Raw genomic sequence first — 22,388 nt, forward strand, 5'->3', positions numbered from 1 at the left:
CGAGCAAGGAAACCTCGAGACCCGACGAAACAGACTCGGCTTCAGACTTTGGCGGTCAGACCGGCCACACACCGCCGGTTTGACCGGCCCACTGTCGGCGGTCTGACCGGCCAACATACGACGGTCAGACCAGCCTTCTCAGCGGAAAATCGGCAGATTTCCAAACTTTGGCAATTTTCCTATTTTATTCCTAGGTGCCAAATTTGGGTGTAAACAGATATTATGCATATTTCTCTATTAGGGCCAATCAAACATAACGTAATCATATTGATGAACTACTCCTACTTGGATGTATTGTCCTTCTCTACCAGAACAAATGCCAAGGGAGTAAGTTGTAATCCGGCATCAATCCCTATTCCCTATTGTTGTGAGCAAGGTACCCTTTGAATTTGCCTATGAGCAAGTATAATAGTGCTATAAGCCTACTATAAGCTTATATGGAGGAGAGATGTAATAAAAAGTTAAGGGTGTTGGCTCTCATGCAAGAGCTAGCTTAACACAAGCTCCAATACAAATACAATTAATGTATAAGTGAGAGATAGAGAGAGGAGAAGAAAATTGTAGCCAACCTTGTAGCTAATCTATTATATGTGTTAGCTTTAAGATGGGCTAATAGTAGGAAGTGAGCTCTATTATTATCTTTGCTCTATTAAGATTGGCTAATAGTAGGAAGTGAGCATCCTTGCTCTACTAAGAAAGTTTCATCAATTGCTAATACCAGCCTTAAGTTCTTGAATGTCGTCACACATTGCCCGAAAATCCATGAAGCATAGCCAAATACACACCTCGAGACTCCATCTATCAATCTTAACTCAATAGTTTCATATTTATTTTGGCTCGATTATGTTTCGAGCCGAGATATAAAAGGTTTAGGTTTTAGATATGTTAGGCATCTTGTTTGGATGTCATCGAGGATGGGGTGCTCAAAAAGATAAATAGGTGGTCAAGCTATCAATTGCTCGAAAAGTAACATTCTTGATGACTCTTGTTTTTCTATTTATCGTTGGGTAGCTCTATTAAGTTTGGCGGTTTCATGAGAGGAAGCCCTCCTGTCTTTCCTAATTGGTTCTTAGTTCTCAAACCTTGGACATTGTTGTTTATGCCATTTGCCCATCGGACATTGCTCAAATTTGTTGCAAAAGTCAGAAAAGGCTATGATCACAATAAAACTATTCAAAATTTTAACTTGTACAACAGAAACTAAAATGGGCAGTGTCTTGTGATAATTTAACTCAGGTATGCAAAAAATCAAATACACTTGTTTTTAAGGATAATCATCAGGTTGAGCCCTTATTGAGATTCTTTCTCTTCGTGCTGCATCACACATAATCTGTAAGATTATCAAACCAATGCGTTTCAAGTGCATCTTGTATTCCCACTCTCAAGTTGTATCATGTTGTTGGCACCATTGATGCCAACATGAAGTTGTCCATAGGCTAGCAATTTTAAGGGTCATTTATTTGGACAGAAGCTTTGAAAAACATATACACCTATTTTCAATTTTCGCAACAAGTTCTGTGCTTATTGTTACAGCTTCCAATGATAAGTTGGGTACAACTTTTAATCTATTTTTCAGATGAACATACACTGTATTTTCTAGGTAGAGGAAGGGGCATCTGGTTGTCTGTCTGGGAGTGCTGCTTGAAATGCTGGATGTTTCATATACTCCTCATGGAGCCTCGCGAGAGTGGGATAATTTAACTGCCAAGAAAACATATTTCATTAGATTTAACAAAATAGATAAAGGCATATGCATGGATAGAGTAAGAAGCACAAGAACAGTACCATGTTAATTTGAAAACGAGTCACTGCTGCATAAATCTGAGGTGCGAGGAATACGTCTGCCTGCATGTGTAACGGAAATGCAACAGTTACTGAAGCCAAAACAGTGCTTGTTAATATTTGGAGTGTTCACAAACATGATTACATAAACAAAGGGAAAGTTAGTAAATGGCAATCTATGGTTCTCATGAGGAGTACAGTGAATATGAGGATGCATTTTTATTTTATCACTTCAGTTTTTTCTTTTTTCACATGGGAGAACTTCACTCTGTTTTAGGGAAAAAGTGACACAATTTGCAAGCAAGATACACGAAAAAAAAAAAAACCTTAGAGAAGATCTCCATACAAGAAAGGATAAAATTGTTAGGGCAGCATACACACCAATCGGACTTCATCTCCTGTTGCATACTTCCCAGCACAGCCTTTTACTAGGTTCTCAGCAGCTACACCATTGGGGAACGAAGTGAGCATGGTGTGACATAAAAGCAAATCTAAATAGGCAGGAATGTGAAAAGGGGAGGAATATGAGTGAGCTTCTCACAACATGCAAAACAACTGAGTTATGCATAACACATTTTTTTTGAAGCAGATTTGATGGTGGAAGTAAAGCTGCAAAATATAGTCATTTGATTAATAAAATAAAGGATACGTCAGTGAGGAGAACCTGCGAAACCTCTGTCGATCTGTTGTTGAGTCCATGGGATGCTCTCCCCTGTACCAACCTTCTTCTCAATGAACCTCTGCAAAGAAACAAGTGGCCCGCAAATTATTCTGTTATACAATATTTTTTTCCCTAATTGAGCTGTACTATATTAATTTTACTACAGAAGCACAAACTGTTTAATATAGAGTTAATCTGAGGCACAAAAATGCATCTTTGCACAATGCAGCCAGATAGACATGGAACACAGGTGCACTGAGTAATCAAATACCAGGCAGAGAACCTTACATGGCAGTAAGAAATTGAATGCAAATCAGTTCTTACCAGTACGGTAAGATTGTGAAGAGGTTGAATTCCAGAGCATACAATGCTTGCTATCTGCCATAAAATTAGATTATGTCATGAAAGGTCACACTAGGCATGATCAATCGGTAAGAGGAAAAAAAATCTAGTGCATACAGTAAGCTATATTTTCTGGATTATGCCTAAGCCTATCTTATATCCTTGTGCTCAGTATTCCTATTATCCTGAAACATGTGTGGGCTGATCCTTTCCTCTTTTTGTTATTGTTCTGATGTGATCTTACCTTCTCAAATAGGCACTAACTGAACATCAACGCTGCTCAACCTCAACAAATTACAAATAGCACTTGTATATCAAATGGAATGTTTAATTGAGGTCATCATCCTGCGCATAGCAGTGCAGAATCTATCATTACCTGGAGATTCAAGGCCTTCATTTTAAGGTCTTGAGGTAAAAGAGGGTGCTCAGGGTACTTGTCCTCCAAATACTGCAATCACATAGAAACAAGTCAAGAAGCGGCCAATTTTGATGCTATAAACTACTGCATCTCAAAATTCTGAATGCTTACTAATGCTATCGCGTAAGAATCACCAATTACAGCATCTCCATCGACCAATGCCGGGACGAACTTCATAGGATTAACCTTCATGAATTCTTCCACCCACAAACAAAAAAGAAAATAGTTGAGGCTACCACACATGTGTTCTATCTTTCGGTTTGAGTTTCCTGTTTTTTGGTTCCTCCCCTACGATTCTGAGCTAGTTGTGCATGGGTGCGTGCCACGAATGGGTGGACATCATGGCGCATCGTGTGCGTATCATGCGTCCAGTTACAAGGGTACTAAGGCCATGATCTGCATATATCACTTTGCTTTATATTGCATCAAGAAAATCCCGAAAAGAGGCGCTTCCACATGCTGCACCGAAACCTCTCATGTTCATCTCAATTTTCTCAGTTGTGCATTTCATCGAACACCTTCCTATTCATCTTCCCCCACAGAGCCTAGCCTTGTGGATTTCGGGCCGATCGCCTGCTAGAATCTTACCTCTCAACATCCAAGCACAAATTTGCGGCGGTAATTGCACGAACAGTCTCTAGACGCAGCACAAAACCGTACACAAGTATAGATAGGGGGAGGAAAGCAGTTTGACAGACAGGTGGCGTAGCACCTAACCTGGATCAGAGTGCTCCCCCTTGAGCAGGTTCACCGCCTTGTACTCGTACTCCAATCCTGCAGGAGACAGACATCAAAATCACCCGCACGCACGCACGCACCAGGTTCACTCACTCTGCCCGGCCATGAGCCAACCACGCATAGAAGATGACGACGAGAGGAAGGCAATCGCGCGGCGCGGGCACAACGTACCTTTGAGGTTGAGGGCGATGCGGACGCGGTGCGAGCACGAGCTCCGCCAGTACGAGTACAGACCCAGCTTCGCCGGCGCCACCGCCGCCCCCGCCGCCTCCGCCATCGGAAGCCGCCGCCGCCGCCTCCGCCGCGAAGCGTACACGTCAGCGAGCGAGCGAGCGAGCGGAAGGAAGAAGACGAGTGGTCTCTGACTCTTCTCCGTGGGCCACGAGACAAAACTCTAGAAGAGCCCATCAACCGCCCCGACAGGTGGGCCCCACCCCACCCAGGGTGGAAACTGGGATTTCGTTTTCGTGCTAGCCCCCTGTAATTTTGTTTATTTGCGTTTAGGTCCTCGTCTGGACCTGGCTGCGATTTTGCCCCTCCTCTCTAATCCTCTCTCGCTCTCCACTACGAGGCCACCACCACCACCACTCTCGCTCGCTCCCCCCACTCCCACTCGCCTGAAACCCTAGCAAGGAGCTCCCGGCGGATGGACGAGGGAGGCGGCGCTGGTGCTGCGGCTGCCGCCGCCGGGAACGCGGCGGGGGCGGCGGTGCACCACAACGCGCGGTCCGCGGAGGACGTCTTCCGCGACTTCCGCGCGCGCCGCGCGGGCATCGTCAAGGCGCTCACCACCGGTGGGTAGCTCTCTTCGGTGTTGTTTGGGATGCTCTTTGCTGATTGATTGATTGATTGATTTGATGGATTTGCTGTTCTTTTTTTTGTGTGGTTGTGCAGATGTGGAGAAGTTCTACCGGCAGTGCGACCCCGGTGAGGCTAGCTCCCCGATGTTCATGTGTTTGAGCTAAATTTTTTGTGTTTGGGGATGTGAGGCTTTGGTCTTTTTTGCGGCTGCTCTGGAGTCGCTTTTGCTTTTTCTGGATGGACGGAGCTTAGTATGGTTGCGATTTTAGGGTTTGCTCCAGTGTTTCTTAAAGTTCCTTAAAGCTGGAATAATTGATTCCTCGGGGAAAAGAATAAAAGCTCGAATAATTGGTTAGTTGTAGCCCTAACTAATCTGTCTTAGTTATGGCGGTTTTAGTGTTTATCGGTGAAAGCTTTTTCTTCTTAGCTGGTATCTTGCAGTCGCTTGCCGGTGTAATTGGGTCCATTTAAGTCAGTTTGTTAGGGGGTAGTTTCAGGTTTCAGCAAATTAAAGTACAATTGTTGTTGCGGTTTGCACTATCAGCATCTGGGACCTCAGAGAGCATGCTTAAATGATGATTGCATTCAAAATACTCTATATGAACCACAATCAATCAGATGTGGTCTTTAAATAATTAAATTTTCATTTGATTGAAGCTAGTGTATCAGCTCAGTGTAGAGGCTGCAAATCAAATCCTGATCACATCGTGCTAATAACTATTCTCTTTTCCAGATCGATCATCATGTAAATCTATGATCTGGTTATTGGACCGTAGGATTGGGAATCTGGTTGAAAAATTTTAACACATTTTTAGGAAAAGGCTTCATGGGAGTTATTCTAGTTGGCCATACTCTTTCTCCAGCCTTGTGTAATCCTCACTGCATTTTATTAGCAAACAAAAGTTGTTTTCCATGGTAAAAACTGTGTTTTGTGAGACCCATGACCCAAAACTCAGGGTTTTCTGAAATTTCCTCGAAGTAAATATTTTTAGTAAAGAAATTTCATGAATTGAAGACAGAAGTGGACAAAAAGGTATATCCAAATTCAGTTACTGCTGGTCGCCTGGTCCTATCTGTAACTTATGTTAGCATGTAGAGGCATGTATTCATGGGCTTGGCCCACATCATACAGGACTGATTAATCATTACAATTTTCAAGGCCCATTAAAACACTAAAGCACCCTATTCTACAGGCCCAACAGCATACTTACATTGCTAGGGAACCATTGAAGCAGCTTCTGCTAGCATGATCCAAAATATAAGTTAATTGTAATTGTATACTGTAATCATATGATCCTGGGACATTTAACTTTTGGCCACTTTTAAGATGTGGTAATTAATTATTTGCCGCTCGCTGTCTATGACATGTGAGCCCTCATGTGTCTATGACATATGGGTCCAGTGGCAAATCATTTATCACCATCCGTAAGAGTGGCAAATAATTAATTATTCCCAAAATGTAAGTCAATATGCTAGTATACTGTAATTGCATCATTACTACAATTAAAGGTGAAAAACAACAGTAGCTCCAAAACTTACTGTCCTGTTGATGTTTGAAGACGGGTTTAATGTTTTAGGGGTTACGTGAGAATAATTTGTTTTGAGTAAATTGGTTTGTCGACTCCCTAGGCATAGCCCCAGTATGTGCTTCAAGCGTGTGTGGGTTAATCTTCAACTGTATGTAGCCATTTTGTGCTGTACTGTCCATTGAAATAATGATGAATGGTACATTACATCACAAGTAGTCTGTTGAATGAAGTTATCTTCCCTTGTTTATGTCATAGTAATGACATAGTGATCTCCTATTTTTTCAGAGAAAGAGAACCTGTGCCTTTATGGATTGCCCAATGAGACCTGGGACGTGACCCTTCCAGCTGAGGAAGTACCTCCTGAACTTCCAGAACCAGCACTGGGCATAAACTTTGCTCGTGATGGAATGATCGAAAAAGATTGGTTGTCGCTGGTTGCAGTTCATAGCGATGCATGGCTACTGTCTGTAGCATTTTACTTTGGGGCTCGCTTTGGATTTGATAAGGAAGCCAGGTTTGCATAGTTTTCGTTGCAGCTGTCGATGCATTTCTTATTTACAGAAATCAACTGTGATGAGGCATTCTGATTCCATTTGTCAAAGTTTACAAGAGGATTTTTCATCTTTTGTGTAATTATCTGAGTAATATTATCCAGTGCATTGTCACTCAACAATCAACATTATATTGTTTGGTAGAAAATGACAATAGTCCATAACTGGCATTTGAATTTCAGGAGACGGCTCTTCACCATGATTAATGGTCTTCCCACTGTATATGAAGTTGTGACGGGAATTGCCAAGAAGCAAACAAAAGTCTCCAACGGCAGCAGCAAAAGCAACAAGTCCAACCCTAAAGTATGTACATGTGATCATATGCATGTCTAACATGCATTATCTAGCGCCCATATCAACACAACGTTTAACCTTTTCGTTTCCCTTCTTTTCCAGCCATCGAAGCAATCCAATTCTAACAGCAAGCCTGCAAAGCCACCTCAGCCAAAAGATGAGGAAGACAGCGGCCCGGAAGGCACAGAGGATGAGGACCAGGCTTACATGTGTGGCGCTTGCGGAGAGACTTACGCGAACGGTGAGTTCTGGATCTGCTGCGACGTCTGCGAGAAGTGGTTCCATGGCAAGTGCGTTCGGATCACCCCTGCGAAGGCAGAGCACATCAAGCAGTACAAGTGCCCTGGCTGCAGCAGCAAGAGGAGCCGAGAATGACCACGGGAGGCTCCCGGTTGACATGTTTTAGAATCGTTAGGAATTGGTGAAGAGGCGGAGAACCGCTTCACCCGCAACCTGCTGCCGTGCAGCAGCAGACCCGGCGTGCAGGCCGGTTGTTGTATTAGTTTCAGTCATTGTGTTGTACCCGACATGGTAAGTAGCTATTGTATTTAGCAGGCAGGCAGGCTAACTGCTGTGGTCGTAGTGTGATGTGAACCTCTATGAGAGAGTTGGATACTCTCGGTGTTCAGTAGTGATTAAGTTATGGGTTAGTGTGTATGATTCTATGATAACTGCCTCCCCTTTCATGAGGTTTCTACCCTGTCTTGGCTCCTTTATTTGTTTTTTTTTTTTGTGGGACTTTTGGTTGCTGATGTTCGACAGTTCAAGACTTGACAACACCAGCTTCTTGGACAAGTTCAGGAACCCATCGTCAAGTGCATGTCTTTCTTCAAGCAGGTTCGAAAGGAAAAGAAAAAACAGAGAGGCAGAAACATTGTATATTTGTAGATAGATTATATGTGTGAGCAGAACAACAAAGAAATACACTATACAATACAAACCATTACTTTCTATCAGTGCTTTAGGCCCCCTTTGAATTGAAGGAATTGAAATTCTATACCATTCATGCATTTGATCCTGCATACTAGGGTGTAATTGGCACGGTGTTTTGATCGATACATGCGATGTAATTGGCTCCATTGCGGCTTGAGCTCTCTCTCTCTATCTATCTCTTGATTTTTTTTATTTTATGAACTTTTATATTTCTAATTTTTAAAACAAACATTTTCAACCCTATTCTTTTTAGAAAATTGAACCTGTTGATCACACCAGCCGAACTGTGGTAAAACAATAGTCACACTCATCTGAATGACGTGACGACAAAACTATCGCACCCGCTGTGGGTGGCATGACAATTTTATTTTGTCACGTGTGGCCAAAAGATTCATATTTTGAAAATAAGTTTTGAAAATATTTATGTTTGTAAAATTTAAAAATAAAAAAAGGTTCAAAAAATACTAAAAATTCCCCCTCTCTGTTCCTCTCTGACTCTGCGTGTGTTATTTCCTTGGGCTTTGTAAGGCCCGATTCAAAACGGGCTGGAACCACGCATCGCATACTACTACCACTTGGGCTTTCGTGTTGGTGTGTGTGTGTGGCTGTGCGCGTCGAGGAGAGAGAGAGAGAGAGGAGGAGGAGGAGGAGAGCGGCGGCGGCGATGGCGGGGAAGGGGTTGAACGCGACGGGGGAGTTCTTCCGGCGGCGGGACGACTGGAGGAGGCACCCGATGGTGGGGAACCAGCTGCGCCACGCCACGCCGGGGCTCGGCATCGCCATCGTCGCCTTCGGGATCTACCTCGTCGGCGAGGCCGCCTACAACCGCCTCTACCGCCCCTCCGGCGACCACCACCACCACTAGATCGCGTCGGCGGCCACGCGCGGAGACCCGCGCCGCCTCCCCGAGGTGAGCGCCCCCCCGGTGTAAAAGCTCCCCTTGTTCTCTTCCTCCGGCTGAAATGGGTTCGTTTCGTTAGATTTGGGATCGATTTGGAGGCGTTAGGGTTGTTCGGAAGTGCTCACCTTGATCTATCTATTGGAGATTATGTAGAGCTTTTTCATGTGAAACAGATTAGTAATTTGCATATTGAAACTGTGGCGCGGGGTTGGACTGGCTAGTTGTTCGTTTGCTTCCCATGACAATTCATGTTTGCTTTTTTTTTTTTCAAAAGATTAGGTGTCTAATTACATGGTGAAATATTTCATCCATAGGAATACTAAGAATGTATTTAGCACGTACGATCGGTGGAGAACAAAATTCTTGAGAAATGTATATACTAGGTGCCAATGAAGTCTGAACATCATTGGTTCTAGTCTTAGCATTCGTTCTGCCGTATAAGTATATACCTGCCCTAAGAAGAGGCATGTTGTGCCAACGAAATGTATATTGATTTGGTCATCAAGTCAACACATGTGGATAGCACTTGGTAAGATAACTGACTGGATGGCTGGATGCCTTTCCCCTTTAGCTGCATCTTAAGCTGTGATACTTGAAAATTGCATCTTTAATCTAGGTAGATATGTTTTACTATAACCCTAACTAGACTATCATGTGAAGCATGTTTCTGTACTATATGACATGTTGCCATCTATGTTGGAGCAAACATTATTCTTTTCTCAGTCCTGGTTGAATTCACTTTAAGATGCAAATAAGCTTGTTTCACATAATTTAGTATCACCTTTTTTTTCTTCCCTTTTCTGCATGATCATTGTCAGAATCTTATGTTTTTCACCTTCTAATGTGAACTTAAGAACTTGTCAGTGCACCACTATTTTTGTTGCATTGTGTTAGATACTTGAGTTACATAGTTAGGAGGTGTCCTTTTTCTGTGCATTGTGGTGAAATGAGAGCCAACATCCTTGCCGAAGTTACTCTAACTTTAGCATTGTTTGCTGTCACACGCCACTGTCTTCCCAGACTTCCATAAGTCGATTATCCTCTGGCAGATTCATTTGATCATTTCATACGGATTAGTGTTTTAATTTGAAAGGGGCAACTTCTAACAAAGGCATAGTTACATTTTATGATAAGTAGTTAGATGCCCATGTTGCAACGGGATCGAAAGATAGAAATATGATTCAGTCTCTCTATACCCGTTTTTCACAAAGAGTTGGGTTTTGGGTTTGTTTAGAGCAGTTTTTTATACCTCTCCTTAATGGAAATCGTGGAATCTATAGTTTATATCAATTAAGGAAGTCACTTCAAAATCTGGTTTTCTGAAGATGTATTCTTTTGTGATTAAGCTTTTTATGTATTTTTTTTTATATGTTTTGCATGCATGATTAGTTCCCTCCAACATTGCTCAAGCACATCGGCGGAGGAGCTAAAGCAAAGTTCTGCGCTGTTTGTTGTCCTATGTCTATTGCACTCCCTGGTATTTCCGTGATTAATTGCCTAACAGGTGTATTATGTGCTGCAGGTGAAGTGGTTGGAGCAATCTTTACCAAGCACCAATGTTGTTGATCTTTTCCAGTTTGAGTTCATAAGGTCTGCCATGAGGCCCATGACCATCATGTAATTTGCAACCAGGGAGACATGAATCATGTACTTTTATATCAATGTTCTGTGCTTATAATCCAGCATTTGGAAATTGGAAGTGACACTTATAATTCTGAAGTTATGTGAATTCTTCCATGCCCTTGTTTGAATTATGACCTGCACTACCTGATCAGTGCAACCAAGATAACTTTCAGATAAAAACTACCAAATCCGCGATGCGCTTGATTGATCAGCCTTGTTGGTTTGGCCTTTTTTATATGGAAGTCAGCAAGGCGATGATTTCTGCGTTGCGTCGCATAATCTGAACAAAAGCAAGTGGCGTGTGCTGTACACTGCTATTGAACAGATGAATGGGTTGTACTCCTAGAAGTTAGTCTGCACAGGGCGTGTGTTATTTGTTTATCATCATTGTAAAATACTAGTACTACATTTCATCTTTCTATCAGAAGAAGAAAAAAAGAACTACATTTCATTTGATTCCCTCAGCCTCCGAGAGTTGTGCAATTCTGACGTTGGGCGTAGCGAGTACCCGTCTCCCCTGCGCTGTCCTCCATTTCTGCTCATCCTGTAGCTATCATCCTCACTGCCGATTTCTCTGTTGCTGTCCATAGCATCCAACAATCTCGCGGCTCCATTGCTACCCCTCCTGAATCTCCCATTCATGCCATCTCCATCGCTACCCCTCCTGAATCTCCCATTCATGTCATCGATGTACTCTCTGTTGCCAATGTTCATCCTAGCTCCACTCTTTCTTCCTGGCTTCCATTTTGGCTCCTCCAAGTCTGAGGCGAAGCGATTAACAAACCGATCTCTTCTTCCATCACCATCGTTGCCTGCTCCACTCTTTCTTCTTGGCTTCCATTCTGGCTCCTCCAAATCTGAGGCGAAGCGATTAACAAACCGATCTCTTCTTCCCTCACCATCGCTGCCCCTCATGTACCTCCTAGTCCTCTCCCCATTGTTGGTATTAGCCATATATTTCAGCTCCGGTCTATCTCTGCCATTTTCGCTTCGGTTCAACCTGTTCTGAGTTTTCCATTTTGGCATCAACTTGTGATCCATTCCACTGTCTGAATTTGAACCAAACTCATCATCCGTCCAACCCTTTCTAGGAACATTCCTACCGCCTTCGTTGGGGGGATTCCACCTCCTAACATCATTCGTTGTGCGCCCTCTAGTCGTGGATCTCCATTTTGGTTCAAAACCATTGCGTGTTACCTCAGAGTCGGAGAATGAACTGCCACCCACCACTCGATCCTTCCCAATGGCGCTACCGCCATCGGTGTTCAAGGCCTTCCTTCTCCCTGCGGGACGTTTCCCTCTACTCCCACTATTTCTCTCTTGCCAGCTTTGACCAAGATGATATTCACTTGTGCCTTCTGGTTCCAAAGAGAAGCCATTGCCACGCTGATCCCTAACACCATCGCTACCGATGGCTACAGATGTTGTAGCTTCCCACCTTGCCACATTATCTTTCCTTCTATCTCTCCCAACCATTGCTCTTTGCTCGGGTCGCAAATCGACATCCCCCATGTCCTCCAAGTCCGAGGTAACAATGTCATCGTTCCATCCACCGTCGCTAGAATCGTCGTCGTCGCCACCATCCAAGTTACTCACTGGCTCCCACACTCCACCCCTTTCGATGTACTCAACCGCAGGCTCACGATCACCACCAACACCACGCATTTCCTTCTTGGCCGCATTCTCACGAACACCTTGCAGGCGGTGGCGGTGACTCCGGTCCGTCGCATCGGAAGGGTTACCGCGAGCAGCCAGTGTGCTCTCAAGGCCACCATTGACAAGACCGTAGGGCTGAACGCTATGGACGGATCCCTTGGGGAAGAAGCGCGCGGAGGCCCTGCCGGTGTCCGGGGCCGCGAAGACCCGCGGCCCGTCGCGGTCGTTCCAGAGGTCGACGCCGCCGGGGCGGTGGAAGCGGTCGGCGAGCGCCTTCATCTGGTCGTCCGCCGCGACGGAGAGCAGGTTGGGCGCCGCCGCCGCGGCGGCGGCGGAGTCGGAGGCGTCGGGGTCCCAGGGGCGCTCGAGGTGCGCGGCGGCGTCGCGGAGCTCGGCGCGCTTGCGCATCTCGTAGAGCTGGCGCTCCCGGGCGAGGCGCGCCTTGAGCAGCTGCTTGGCCTTCCTCGCCTGCATCCGCTTCCACTGCCACTTGGAGACGCCGCCGGGGAACGTGCGCGGGCCGCCGCCCATGCGGATGGCGAGGTCCCCGCGCCGGAGCGGCGCGCGCGGGCGGGCCTCGCAGGGGGAGGGGACCCGGAGTCCGCGTGAGGAGAGGGAGAGCGAGTGGAAGGAAGACAACGGCGGCGCCACCGCCGCGGCGGCGGCGAGGAGCGGCATGGTGGCGCGGCGCGAGGCGGGGATAGCGGCAGCGGAGAGGTGGAGTCCTCTCGACCACCTGAGGCTGAGGAGGAGGGAGAGAAATGGGAGGATTTTTTTTTATTTTTTTTTTGCTTGCTATCTGACGCGCGCGCGTCACGACCTCAAGCAGCAGGTGAAAGCCTTCCGCTCACCAAAAAAAAAAAAACCAGCCTCTTTTCCCCTCCATTTTTTTTTTGCCCTGTTTAGTTTCCAAAAACTTTTTCCCAAAAACATCACATTGAATCTTTGAACGTTTTCCCAAAAACATCACATTGAATCTTTGAACGTATGCATAGAGTATTAAATATAGATAAATTAAAAAACTAATTGCACAATTAGAGGGGAAATCGCGAGACGAATCTTTCGAGTCTAATTAGTCCATAATTAGCCATAAGTGCTACAGTAACCCACATTTGCTAATGACGGATTAATTAGGCTCAAAAGATTCGTCTCGCGGTTTCCATGCGAGTTATAAAATTAATTTTTTCATTTGTGTCCGAAAACTCCTTCCGACATCCGGTCAAACGTCCGATGTCCAAAAATTTTCTTTTCGCGAACTAAACGGGCCGTCATGGTTGATCTTGGCTGCCTAGTACTCTCGTGATAGCAAGTGCAGAACTTTGGTGGTAATGGATCGTATCTGTATAATTCGATACTTGTGGACCTCGGCTTTGTCTTTGTTGGGAAAATTTGAACCATGCCATACAAATTTTGCAAAATTTATGATATGCCACCCTGACCCATATGTCATTGACTCATGTGAGTGCTACATGTCATTAAGATACGGGTGGCATATCTTAAATTTTGTAAAATTAGGGTGCTTGTTTGTTTCTCTCCTCAAGAATGGTTGCTTGTAGAATTGCCTATTTATGTTTAGTTATGATAGTGTACGAGTGTACCATTGGAATGAGTAAAGCATAGTACAAGTTAACCTAATCATTTTGAAGCTGTGATGATTAGCTGCAGGTTAGTTGGCTTGAGTAGTGCCAGTAATGTTTTTGGCGTTTGTTCGTATTGCATACGTGATCCACAACTGGGGTGTGATAAATCTGTGCATTTGTTTACTGTTGGAATCATTATATGCCACCAAACTGTATGGTTGTTTACAGTTTGAAGCCAGGTTAGGCTCTGCTGGTGTTCCATCCAAATTCTGATAATTATGGCTGTGTTTAGTTCAGCGTAAAATTTAGATTTTGGTTGAAATTGGAGATGATGTGACTGAAAAGTTGTGTGTGTATGATATGTTGATGTGATGGAAAAGGAATGAAGTTTGGATCCAAACTTAGGATCTAAACCCAGCCTATTCTGAACTCTGAAGGATTGGCTTCAGAGTTTCCAGCATCTATCATGACTCGCTGAACGCGGTGCGGTGGTGGTTGGCTGTAGTACCCATCTTTTAGTTCTATCAATGTGAGTGACTTAGGCCTCTGTTCTTTCCACAAGTTTCCCAACCCCTTTCCCTCGTTTTTCACGTGCACGCTTTTCAAACTGCTAAATGGTATGTTTTTTTGTAAAAAGTTTCTATACGAAAGTTGCTTTAAAAAAACAAATTAATCCATTTTTGACAAAAAAAATTAACTAATACTTAATTAATCACACGCTAATGGACCGCTCCGTTTTCCGTGCGGTGGAGTTGGGTTCCCAACCCCAAGTATCAAACACAGCCTTAATGTGACACAAGCTATTTCTACTCACCCAGAAAAAATTTCCCCTTTGGAAACAATTTTGCATTTCTCGTATGTATAGCTTATGTAATCTAGGCAATAAAGCATCTCAATGGACATAGTTATATGCAGAATCACAGACAGAATAGGAATTTGGAGTTTGAATTCTTCATAGATACTAGTTTTACTATGGCTATGTTTAGATCCAAAGTTTGGATTTTGGATCTAAACTTTGGTCTTTTTTCATCACATCAACCTGTCATACACACATAACTTTTCAGTCACATCATCTTTAATTTCAACCAAAATCTAAACTTTACGCTGAACTAAACATAACCATAGGTAATCACAGAACTGTCTCTTAACGCGGTTTTGCATCTGCAGGAGAATGTTTTTTAGCAGAGTCAAGGATGATGATCCCGGACTGCCATATAATCGACTTGGAACTCCACTTTCAGATCTGAAAGCAACTCTGGTACTAGTGAATGTGAAATACAAGCTGCTACTAGTGAAATTCGAAATTTGCAACCATTTTCTTCTCCGTTTGCAGGTTGAATTGGACGAGTCAAATGAACATGATGCCGAGATTGGAGAGGCTTTCTTTTATGCCGTAGATGAAGATGAAGATTAAGTTAAGTGTTTTACGCAAAACGAGATGATATTAACGTATGATTAATTAAGTTGTAATTATTATAAACTTGAAAAATATATTTATGATATTCAACTGCTTTTATAAAGAAATTTTTTGCATGAAGCATATTGTTTAGCAGTTTGAAAAATGTGACATAAATATCCAAATTTTCATCTAACTTTTGTTGGAGAAAGAACGGGCCTGAGGGTACAATCACAGAAGTCGAAACTGTATTCTCAAGCTCTCACTTTTCTGAAATACCAGAAAGAATCTGAGTTTCTTGACGTCTTGAGTTGAGTGGCTCTTCTTCTAACAGGACGCATTCTGTGAACTCCTGAATTATGTTTTGCTGTTGTGAATGGAATATTGCTTGCATGATTTACAGTCTCCATGTGCAGATTACAGTCTTACTATGTCAGTTGTCGCTGCCTAGTGCCTACTCTATTAAGTCAATTATGTCTATTATGTCAATTATTTCTAGTGCCTAGTGCCTAGTTGTCTTATTATGTCTGTTGGAGTTGTTGTCAGTACATACTCTGGTTAATCTGCAATTCTGCATGTTTGAGTCAGTTTTCTATTAAGTGCTGAAACGTTGGCGGAATTGCTGGTCAAGCATTGGTTAATCAGAGATAATCATAGTATTAAAAAATGTTTAATCAGACATGATTATTAGTCAGACGACGAATAGTTGTGAGGTGATGCTGAGATCTTCATTTCTGAATACCTTGTGGAATCCGGATGGAATTTACAAGATTCTGAAAACGAAAAATCCTGTGGGAGAAGACAAGGTCACGAATCCCGATGCAGCACGGAGCCATGATCCAACCGCGCGGAACCCCTCCTTATCTGATCCCGAGATTCCTCTGCCCCCGCCGTCCTGGAATCCCACGTATCCCTTCCCACCACGGAAAAAAAAAATCCCACCCAAAAAAACCAACCAAACAGAGCAAAAAAATAAAAAGAAAAAGAAAAAATCAGCTCGAAAAAATCACTATCCACACCCCACAAAGATCCCCACGAAAAACTCTCTCACACACACACTCTCTCTCTCCTCTCTCTCTCTCTCTCTAGACTCCACTTCCCCCAATCCGCGCGAGCTCAACCTCCTCCTCCGCCATGTCCGGCCTCCTCCGGTGGAGGCGCCTCGCCGCCGTGGCCACGCGGGCGGCGTCCACCCTGACCGCGCCGGAGTGCTGCTCCCCGGCGGTGGTGGCGCCGCCGCACCGGCGCGTGCAGGAACGGCGCAAGTGGGAGGGCCCCACCTCCTCCTCGTCGTCGTCGTCCGACGAGCACGAGCCGCGGCGCATCCGCGCGGAGGCGCACTGCCCGCGCTGCTCCAAGCACATGGACATCCTCTTCTCCCACCGCGCGCCGCCGTCCTCCTCCGCCGCCGCGGGCGCGGGCGCGGGCGGCGGTGGGTACCAGGCGCTCAACCTCTGCCCCAACTGCCGCAGCGCCTACTTCTTCCGCCCCCACCTCCTCGCGCCGCTCCAGGGCACCTTCGTCGAGATCGGCCGCGTCCGCGCCGACCTGCTCCCCCACGACGCCGTCAGGGCCAGGGGCGCTTCCTTCTGGGAGGCCATCCGTGGGAGCTCGTCGTCGCGGGACGACGGGGACGGCGGCGGCGTGGCCGTGCACGTGCCGCCCGGCCCGCCGTTCCACCCCAACCTCAACGTCGTCCGCGTCGCCGGAGGCGGTGGCGGTGGCGGCGGCGGAGGAGGAGGAGGAGCAGGTGGTGGCGGTGGTGGTGAGGAGGGTGCGGGGAAGGACGGGTGGGGCGGGTCGAACCTCGGGAAGGATTTGCCTACGCCCAAGGAGATATGTCAGGGGCTCGATAAGTATGTGATTGGGCAGGACAGAGCCAAGAAGGTGAGGAAATTTTCTTCCAATTTTGTTGAATTTGTTCCAGTGCACTTATCTCGGTTATTATTACACATCCTGATTAAAATCGGTTAGTTCGTGTAATTAAAAACGTGAGGTCTTTGTTGAATTACATCGTATCTAGTTCTTCGCTTGAGACACTCCTACGCCGCATTTGGTTGTTTACGAGTCGCGATGGCGGCGAGATTTAGCAACAAAGTTATTGAGCTAGCTGTGTTGATTGTGATGATGCTTTGGGGCTTTGCTTTCAGTAAGGAACAATATTTACTTATTGGCCTGTTAAGCTATCTCATAAAATTGATATCTTTGCAAACTGGTTTTTAAATCAGGGGCTCAAGTGAGCTTCTACTGTTTTGACACTATCAAGGAATGATTCAGAACTTGATTTATTTCTTTAGTCAAATTTGTTCTAATTTGCAATGGATGAATCACTTCTACATGTCTACTTGATAGCTGATAACAAACACGTAGTTTTGTACAAAATGTATATAGAACATTGATTTGGACTGCTGATGGTGTTCGCATTCAAATAAACCCTTATTTCCACACACTTATCCTTGGTCTTCATTGTCCAACCTAATACACTTCAGATTCCGTACATAATTTTAGTACATATAGTGTTAATGAGAGTGATAAATCAAGTGTTGGTATTTTCTAAATATCACTTTCTTTCTCAATTTAATATATATTTGTCATGAGTTGCGAAAAGCTTCACCTCGATATATGTTCTTGTTCATCAAACTCAGATGATAAGTCAACTTCAAGTCTTTTGCTTAGTGTTGCATTAATCAACAGTAACGCCTCTATACTTTTGATATGCTGATCTCTCACAGCCTGTTAAATCTACAGGTGCTATCTGTTGCAGTGTACAATCATTATAAACGAATATACCATAAATCATTACAAAAAGGGTCAGTTTCTTTCTACCACCTTAGTTGTTCTTCTTGTTCTTGGAATGATGAAGCTCGTCTATTCTTGCACAAGAACAATTAGGATCGATGAATATCTTTCAGTGACTAATTATGTGGTATATAAGCTAAAACAATTAGGTCTGGAGCAGATTTGGGTGGTTTTGATGGAGAAGCTGATGATGACGATGGTGTTGAACTAGAGAAAAGCAATGTTCTATTAATGGGGCCTACTGGCTCAGGTAAGCATTTGCCCCCAAATTCAAAGTTGAATGTTGATGTAATGGGAACTGTCAATTATTTCTTCTACAACACTAGATCAACTATAACAGAGAGGGCACTCAGCACTGTTTTTTTGGATACTTTGTTTGTTTCACAGGTAAAACTCTACTTGCTAAGACATTAGCTCGCTTTGTGAATGTGCCATTTGTAATTGCTGATGCAACAACATTGACACAGGCAAGTCTTTACTAACTTTTAAATGCATAATGTCCAAGCACACATCTTTATGATTTGAGCTCATTACTTGCAAAAGTTAAAATGGTGAAGCCATTAAACTATGGAAAGATCCATTATATGCCACCACGTAACTGTGAGTTCAACATTTGCCCACTGGATGACTGCATATTCCTTCCATGAACACCTCTTGACTGGGGTGAAGAACATGAGTGAACAAATTCCACAGCCGACCAACTATTGGCTCAAAGTTTATACCCAAACTTCATTTAGTTGCATACAGCTGCAATAAAACCACCTCCATTACCTTTGCATTGGGTACATCACTTTTATAAGTATGAGCTGCCGCTTTGAAACATGATGATGGGAGTTGGACCAGACTAATGTAGGTCTGGCTTGGCAGCAATAGAGAAAATGAGAGAACAGCATGCAGGGCATGTCTGTTAGTCTCATGCTCATAGGTGCTAAATGGCCTTGCAACCTTAACAGAGAGCAATCAGACTGAGAGGACAGAGATTTCATAGAAGGAAGAAATTGAATCCTGATGCCATGGAAGGAACACACAATTATTCAATGGCAGTTCATTAAATTCAGTTATTCAGTGAAAACTAATGGAATTTCCCTTACATTAAACAGCAACAAGAAGTATCATATACAGCCACCAGCCCATTTGGATTAAGTTCAGAGTGATATTGTGAATGATCATTCATTTCTATTTGCTAGCATTTGCAATCTTCATCAGTTTGTTTTCCCCTTTTTTTAATATCATCTTAGTTCCAAAAGTAAAGCTTAACTCCTGCGCTTTCCTGCAGGCAGGGTATGTAGGAGAAGATGTAGAATCTATACTATACAAGTTACTGGCGGTATGGTTCTTAGCTTACAAATTGGACCTGCTTATTCTCTTTACACCATGCCTTTGAAAGTGATTTTGGATACTCTATTTTCAATCAGGTGGCAGATTTTAACGTGCAAGCAGCACAACAAGGGATGGTGTACATCGATGAAGTTGATAAGATCACAAAGAAGGTTTGTCTTTGTTAGCTGAATCAGTATGTCTTCCTTGGTGACATTAATCAGCTGACGTGTTCAACATGCAGGCTGAGAGCCTTAACATTAGTAGAGATGTCTCCGGTGAAGGTGTCCAGCAGGCTTTGTTGAAAATGCTGGAAGGCACAGTAAGTGATTTGCATTGATCTCCTTATGGCCTGGTTAGCTTATGTGTCTTTTGGCATACTGAATCACAATATATAAAGTGAAACCTTAATAAGCAGATATTGCTTACCCTCTACTCCTCTAGGATCTCTGTGCTTTGGATACAGATTAGTACATCATAGGTAGCATCCCCCGGCAAATGAAACAACATAGTATTAGTAGTGTGCGCGCCTGTTCAGTAGTACTGATGCATGATCCTTTGCTTTATGCTGGAAATATTTCAGTTTGAGCTTTTTCTTGTGATATTGAACACATATGGTACAAGTCATCAAGTTAAAAAAAAATTATGGTAATCCATCTAGTGACCTATTTAAAGGGAAATCATTTTGCTTATTTGGCTGAAATATATATCATATGATCTTTCTGGGATATTTTACTTCTAAGCAAATCAGAACTTACATGGACGTCTTTTGATACTTTTGTGAAATGTTGATATATTTAGATTGTCAATGTCCCTGAGAAAGGAGCAAGGAAGCATCCTCGCGGTGATAATATACAGGTACTGTCACAGTTTATATATTACAATCTTCAAAAATAAAATATTTAGCCTTTTTGTGCCGGAATAATTACACCATATCATTTTTATCTTCTGCTGAATGATAGCCCCAAGAAAAATACGGCAAGATAAGAGTTTTGGGTGTTCCATGACTGACAATAGTAATAGAGAACAATTCCTTTGTCTGAAATATCCATCCCCTGGATAGGTCTCATCCCAAATGCTGCTTTATATGAACATACTATTGTTCCTTTATACCATAAATGCCTGGTCTAAACTAGTGCAATTTCAGATTACCAACTGCCCAGTAAAACCTTGAGTTTGTTTTTCTACTCGTTCAGTGCTTGTGGTATGCACACATGGATTAACTTCAATTGTATAATGGTCTTCATGCCATACAGATAGATACAAAGGACATTCTTTTTATTTGTGGTGGTGCTTTTATTGACTTGGAGAAAACTATATCAGAGAGGTATTGCATATTGATCTTTGAGACTTACCTATTGGAACAATTGTCTCCAATGTTTTCTCAAATCGTCATCTAATGTATTTGCACCTGCTTTAATTTTTAAAAATCAGGCGGCAAGATTCTTCTATTGGCTTTGGGGCACCTGTCCGTGCTAACATGAGGGCAGGTGGCATCTCAAGTGCTCAAGTGACATCATCCTTGTTGGAATCAGTAAGCACCAAAATTCCGAGTTTAACATTTTTTGGAAATCTCCTTTGTTTAAGGAGAATGCATGTGTGAATTCAGTGAAATTACTGTGTAAAACCTTAAATCTAGGTGTTTAAACTGTTCATTTCTTAGGTTGAGAGTGGCGACCTAATAGCATATGGACTTATTCCGGAATTTATTGGACGGTTTCCTATCCTTGTTAGCTTGGCAGCTCTAAACGAGGACCAGCTTGTTCAGGTAATCCAATCATGTACTGTTTTTCTACCTAGCATCATCTTGTGATTTATTTATGATATCTTACCATGATAAAGCTTATAGAATGCTGTAAGATATTTATAGATTTTACCATGGAGCACTGATACAATCATGTTCTGTTAGGTTCTCATGGAGCCAAAAAATGCTCTGGGTAAACAATTCAAGAAATTATTCAGCATGAATAATGTGAGTATATCTGTAATAGAACCATGCAAATTAATGTCCCCTTGGTATCTCATCTCAACCCCAACTGTGGCTTTCAGGTCAAGCTTCATTTTACAGATGCTGCACTTAGAATAATTGCCAAGAAGGCAATGTCCAAAAATACGGGTGCACGTGGTTTAAGGACTATCCTTGAGAATATTCTCATGGATGCTATGTACGAGGTTTGTTATGTGACAAATTTTCTTCCTTTATATTGACTTTACAGTGTAGACATAAACTCAATGAGGCTGACACCGTTCTTTTTATGTTTTGCTGTGCCTTGCAGATTCCAGATGCAAAATCTGGTGAGAAGCGAATCGATGCGGTGGTTGTAGATGAAGACGCAGTCGGAGCAGTGGACCAACCTGGCTGCGGAGCTAAGATCCTTTATGGCGATGGTGCTTTTGAACGTTATCTCTCCCAGATAAAGGTAAGGATTCTTAATTCTACAAACTGATGGATGCATATGCATATAATCTGCAACTATAATATTCCTTGGGGAAAATACTGCAGGTAGCAGGGGATGCAGCGGGAAGCGAAGCGGATGGAGAAGCCGAGCTTTCCTCTTCAAGAGCCATGGGGATGTGATTTATTGGTTCTCACATCTCCTGTATAACCCTGTAAAATCTAATCCCAGATGTAATAATGTAAGTATTAGCCTTGTAAAGGAATATTGTGTGTAGTGTCTATTGCTAGTTAAAAAGGCTCCAGCGCAATGTTCAGCACCCCCACGCTCTTTACTTAATTTGCAGCAGGGTTTGGAAAGAGTATATAGCTCAGGGGATATTTATGGGTGTCGTACAGACAACCCTGGTTGTCATGAAAATGTAATGTCCAAGAATTGTGATGACTGCTGATGGATGTAAAAAAAAAACTTAGAAACAATGAAACGCATTGAAAGGGGGAAGGAAATGCCAATAATGCTGTTGTCAAAATGTTGGTGTTGTTCAGTGTTTACGTGATAGTGGAGCCCATTTTGGAAAGGCAGAGGAAAATCTGGAATTTTACAGGACTGAAATACAAATCTTGTGGAAATGACTTTTATATTTTGCATGTTTCTCGATCCATGTTACTGAG

At 43.4% G+C, this 22,388-nt stretch overlaps 5 protein-coding genes across 7 annotated transcripts; 3 read left to right on the plus strand and 2 right to left on the minus strand.

Moving 5' to 3' along the window:
• Window positions 1-1,434: 1,434 nt before the first annotated feature.
• LOC4329692 (glutathione S-transferase zeta class) lies at window positions 1,435-4,315 on the minus strand. 2 transcript variants are annotated; one of them, NM_001424276.1, is made up of 9 exons: window positions 4,113-4,304; window positions 3,921-3,977; window positions 3,315-3,400; window positions 3,162-3,233; window positions 2,732-2,821; window positions 2,447-2,522; window positions 2,164-2,225; window positions 1,786-1,845; window positions 1,435-1,701 (listed from the first exon to the last, which is right to left on the minus strand). In NM_001424276.1, exons 1-9 carry the CDS (start codon window positions 4,216-4,218, stop codon window positions 1,597-1,599), a joined length of 714 nt encoding a protein of 237 aa, NP_001411205.1. In that variant the 5' UTR covers window positions 4,219-4,304; the 3' UTR covers window positions 1,435-1,596. The 2 variants fall into 2 exon arrangements, with proteins under 2 accessions (NP_001411205.1, XP_015625164.1); XM_015769678.3 differs by having other exon boundaries at window positions 1,473-1,701; window positions 2,768-2,821; window positions 4,113-4,315.
• Window positions 4,316-4,504: 189 nt separating this feature from the next.
• On the plus strand, window positions 4,505-7,816 carry LOC9269003 (PHD finger protein ALFIN-LIKE 7-like). Its single transcript, NM_001424277.1, has 5 exons — window positions 4,505-4,735; window positions 4,836-4,868; window positions 6,557-6,785; window positions 7,005-7,125; window positions 7,219-7,816. Exons 1-5 carry the CDS (start codon window positions 4,588-4,590, stop codon window positions 7,489-7,491), a joined length of 804 nt encoding a protein of 267 aa, NP_001411206.1. The 5' UTR covers window positions 4,505-4,587; the 3' UTR covers window positions 7,492-7,816.
• An 826-nt stretch (window positions 7,817-8,642) lies between these two features.
• LOC9271539 (NADH dehydrogenase [ubiquinone] 1 beta subcomplex subunit 3-B) lies at window positions 8,643-10,733 on the plus strand. The gene is made up of 2 exons (NM_001424278.1): window positions 8,643-8,959; window positions 10,473-10,733. Exon 1 carries the CDS (start codon window positions 8,714-8,716, stop codon window positions 8,912-8,914), a length of 201 nt encoding a protein of 66 aa, NP_001411207.1. The 5' UTR covers window positions 8,643-8,713; the 3' UTR covers window positions 8,915-8,959; window positions 10,473-10,733.
• A 208-nt stretch (window positions 10,734-10,941) lies between these two features.
• On the minus strand, window positions 10,942-12,973 carry LOC4329695 (uncharacterized). The gene has a single exon (XM_015769673.3). It carries the CDS (start codon window positions 12,905-12,907, stop codon window positions 11,015-11,017), a length of 1,893 nt encoding a protein of 630 aa, XP_015625159.1. The 5' UTR covers window positions 12,908-12,973; the 3' UTR covers window positions 10,942-11,014.
• A 3,285-nt stretch (window positions 12,974-16,258) lies between these two features.
• LOC4329696 (CLP protease regulatory subunit CLPX1, mitochondrial) lies at window positions 16,259-22,246 on the plus strand. 2 transcript variants are annotated; one of them, XM_066307597.1, is made up of 15 exons: window positions 16,259-17,092; window positions 17,954-18,015; window positions 18,154-18,254; window positions 18,392-18,475; window positions 19,285-19,331; window positions 19,420-19,494; window positions 19,566-19,643; window positions 20,123-20,179; window positions 20,578-20,648; window positions 20,756-20,855; window positions 20,985-21,089; window positions 21,231-21,293; window positions 21,371-21,493; window positions 21,598-21,741; window positions 21,825-22,246. In XM_066307597.1, the coding sequence occupies exons 1-15, from the start codon at window positions 16,340-16,342 to the stop codon at window positions 21,897-21,899; spliced, it is 1,938 nt and encodes a 645-aa protein (XP_066163694.1). In that variant the 5' UTR covers window positions 16,259-16,339; the 3' UTR covers window positions 21,900-22,246. The 2 variants fall into 2 exon arrangements, with proteins under 2 accessions (XP_066163694.1, XP_015625157.1); XM_015769671.3 differs by having other exon boundaries at window positions 18,392-18,471; window positions 19,281-19,331.
• Window positions 22,247-22,388: the final 142 nt, after the last annotated feature.

The sequence above is a fragment of the Oryza sativa genome, chromosome 2 (genome assembly GCF_034140825.1).
Source record: "Oryza sativa Japonica Group chromosome 2, ASM3414082v1".
Classification (NCBI taxonomy): domain Eukaryota; kingdom Viridiplantae; phylum Streptophyta; class Magnoliopsida; order Poales; family Poaceae; genus Oryza; species Oryza sativa.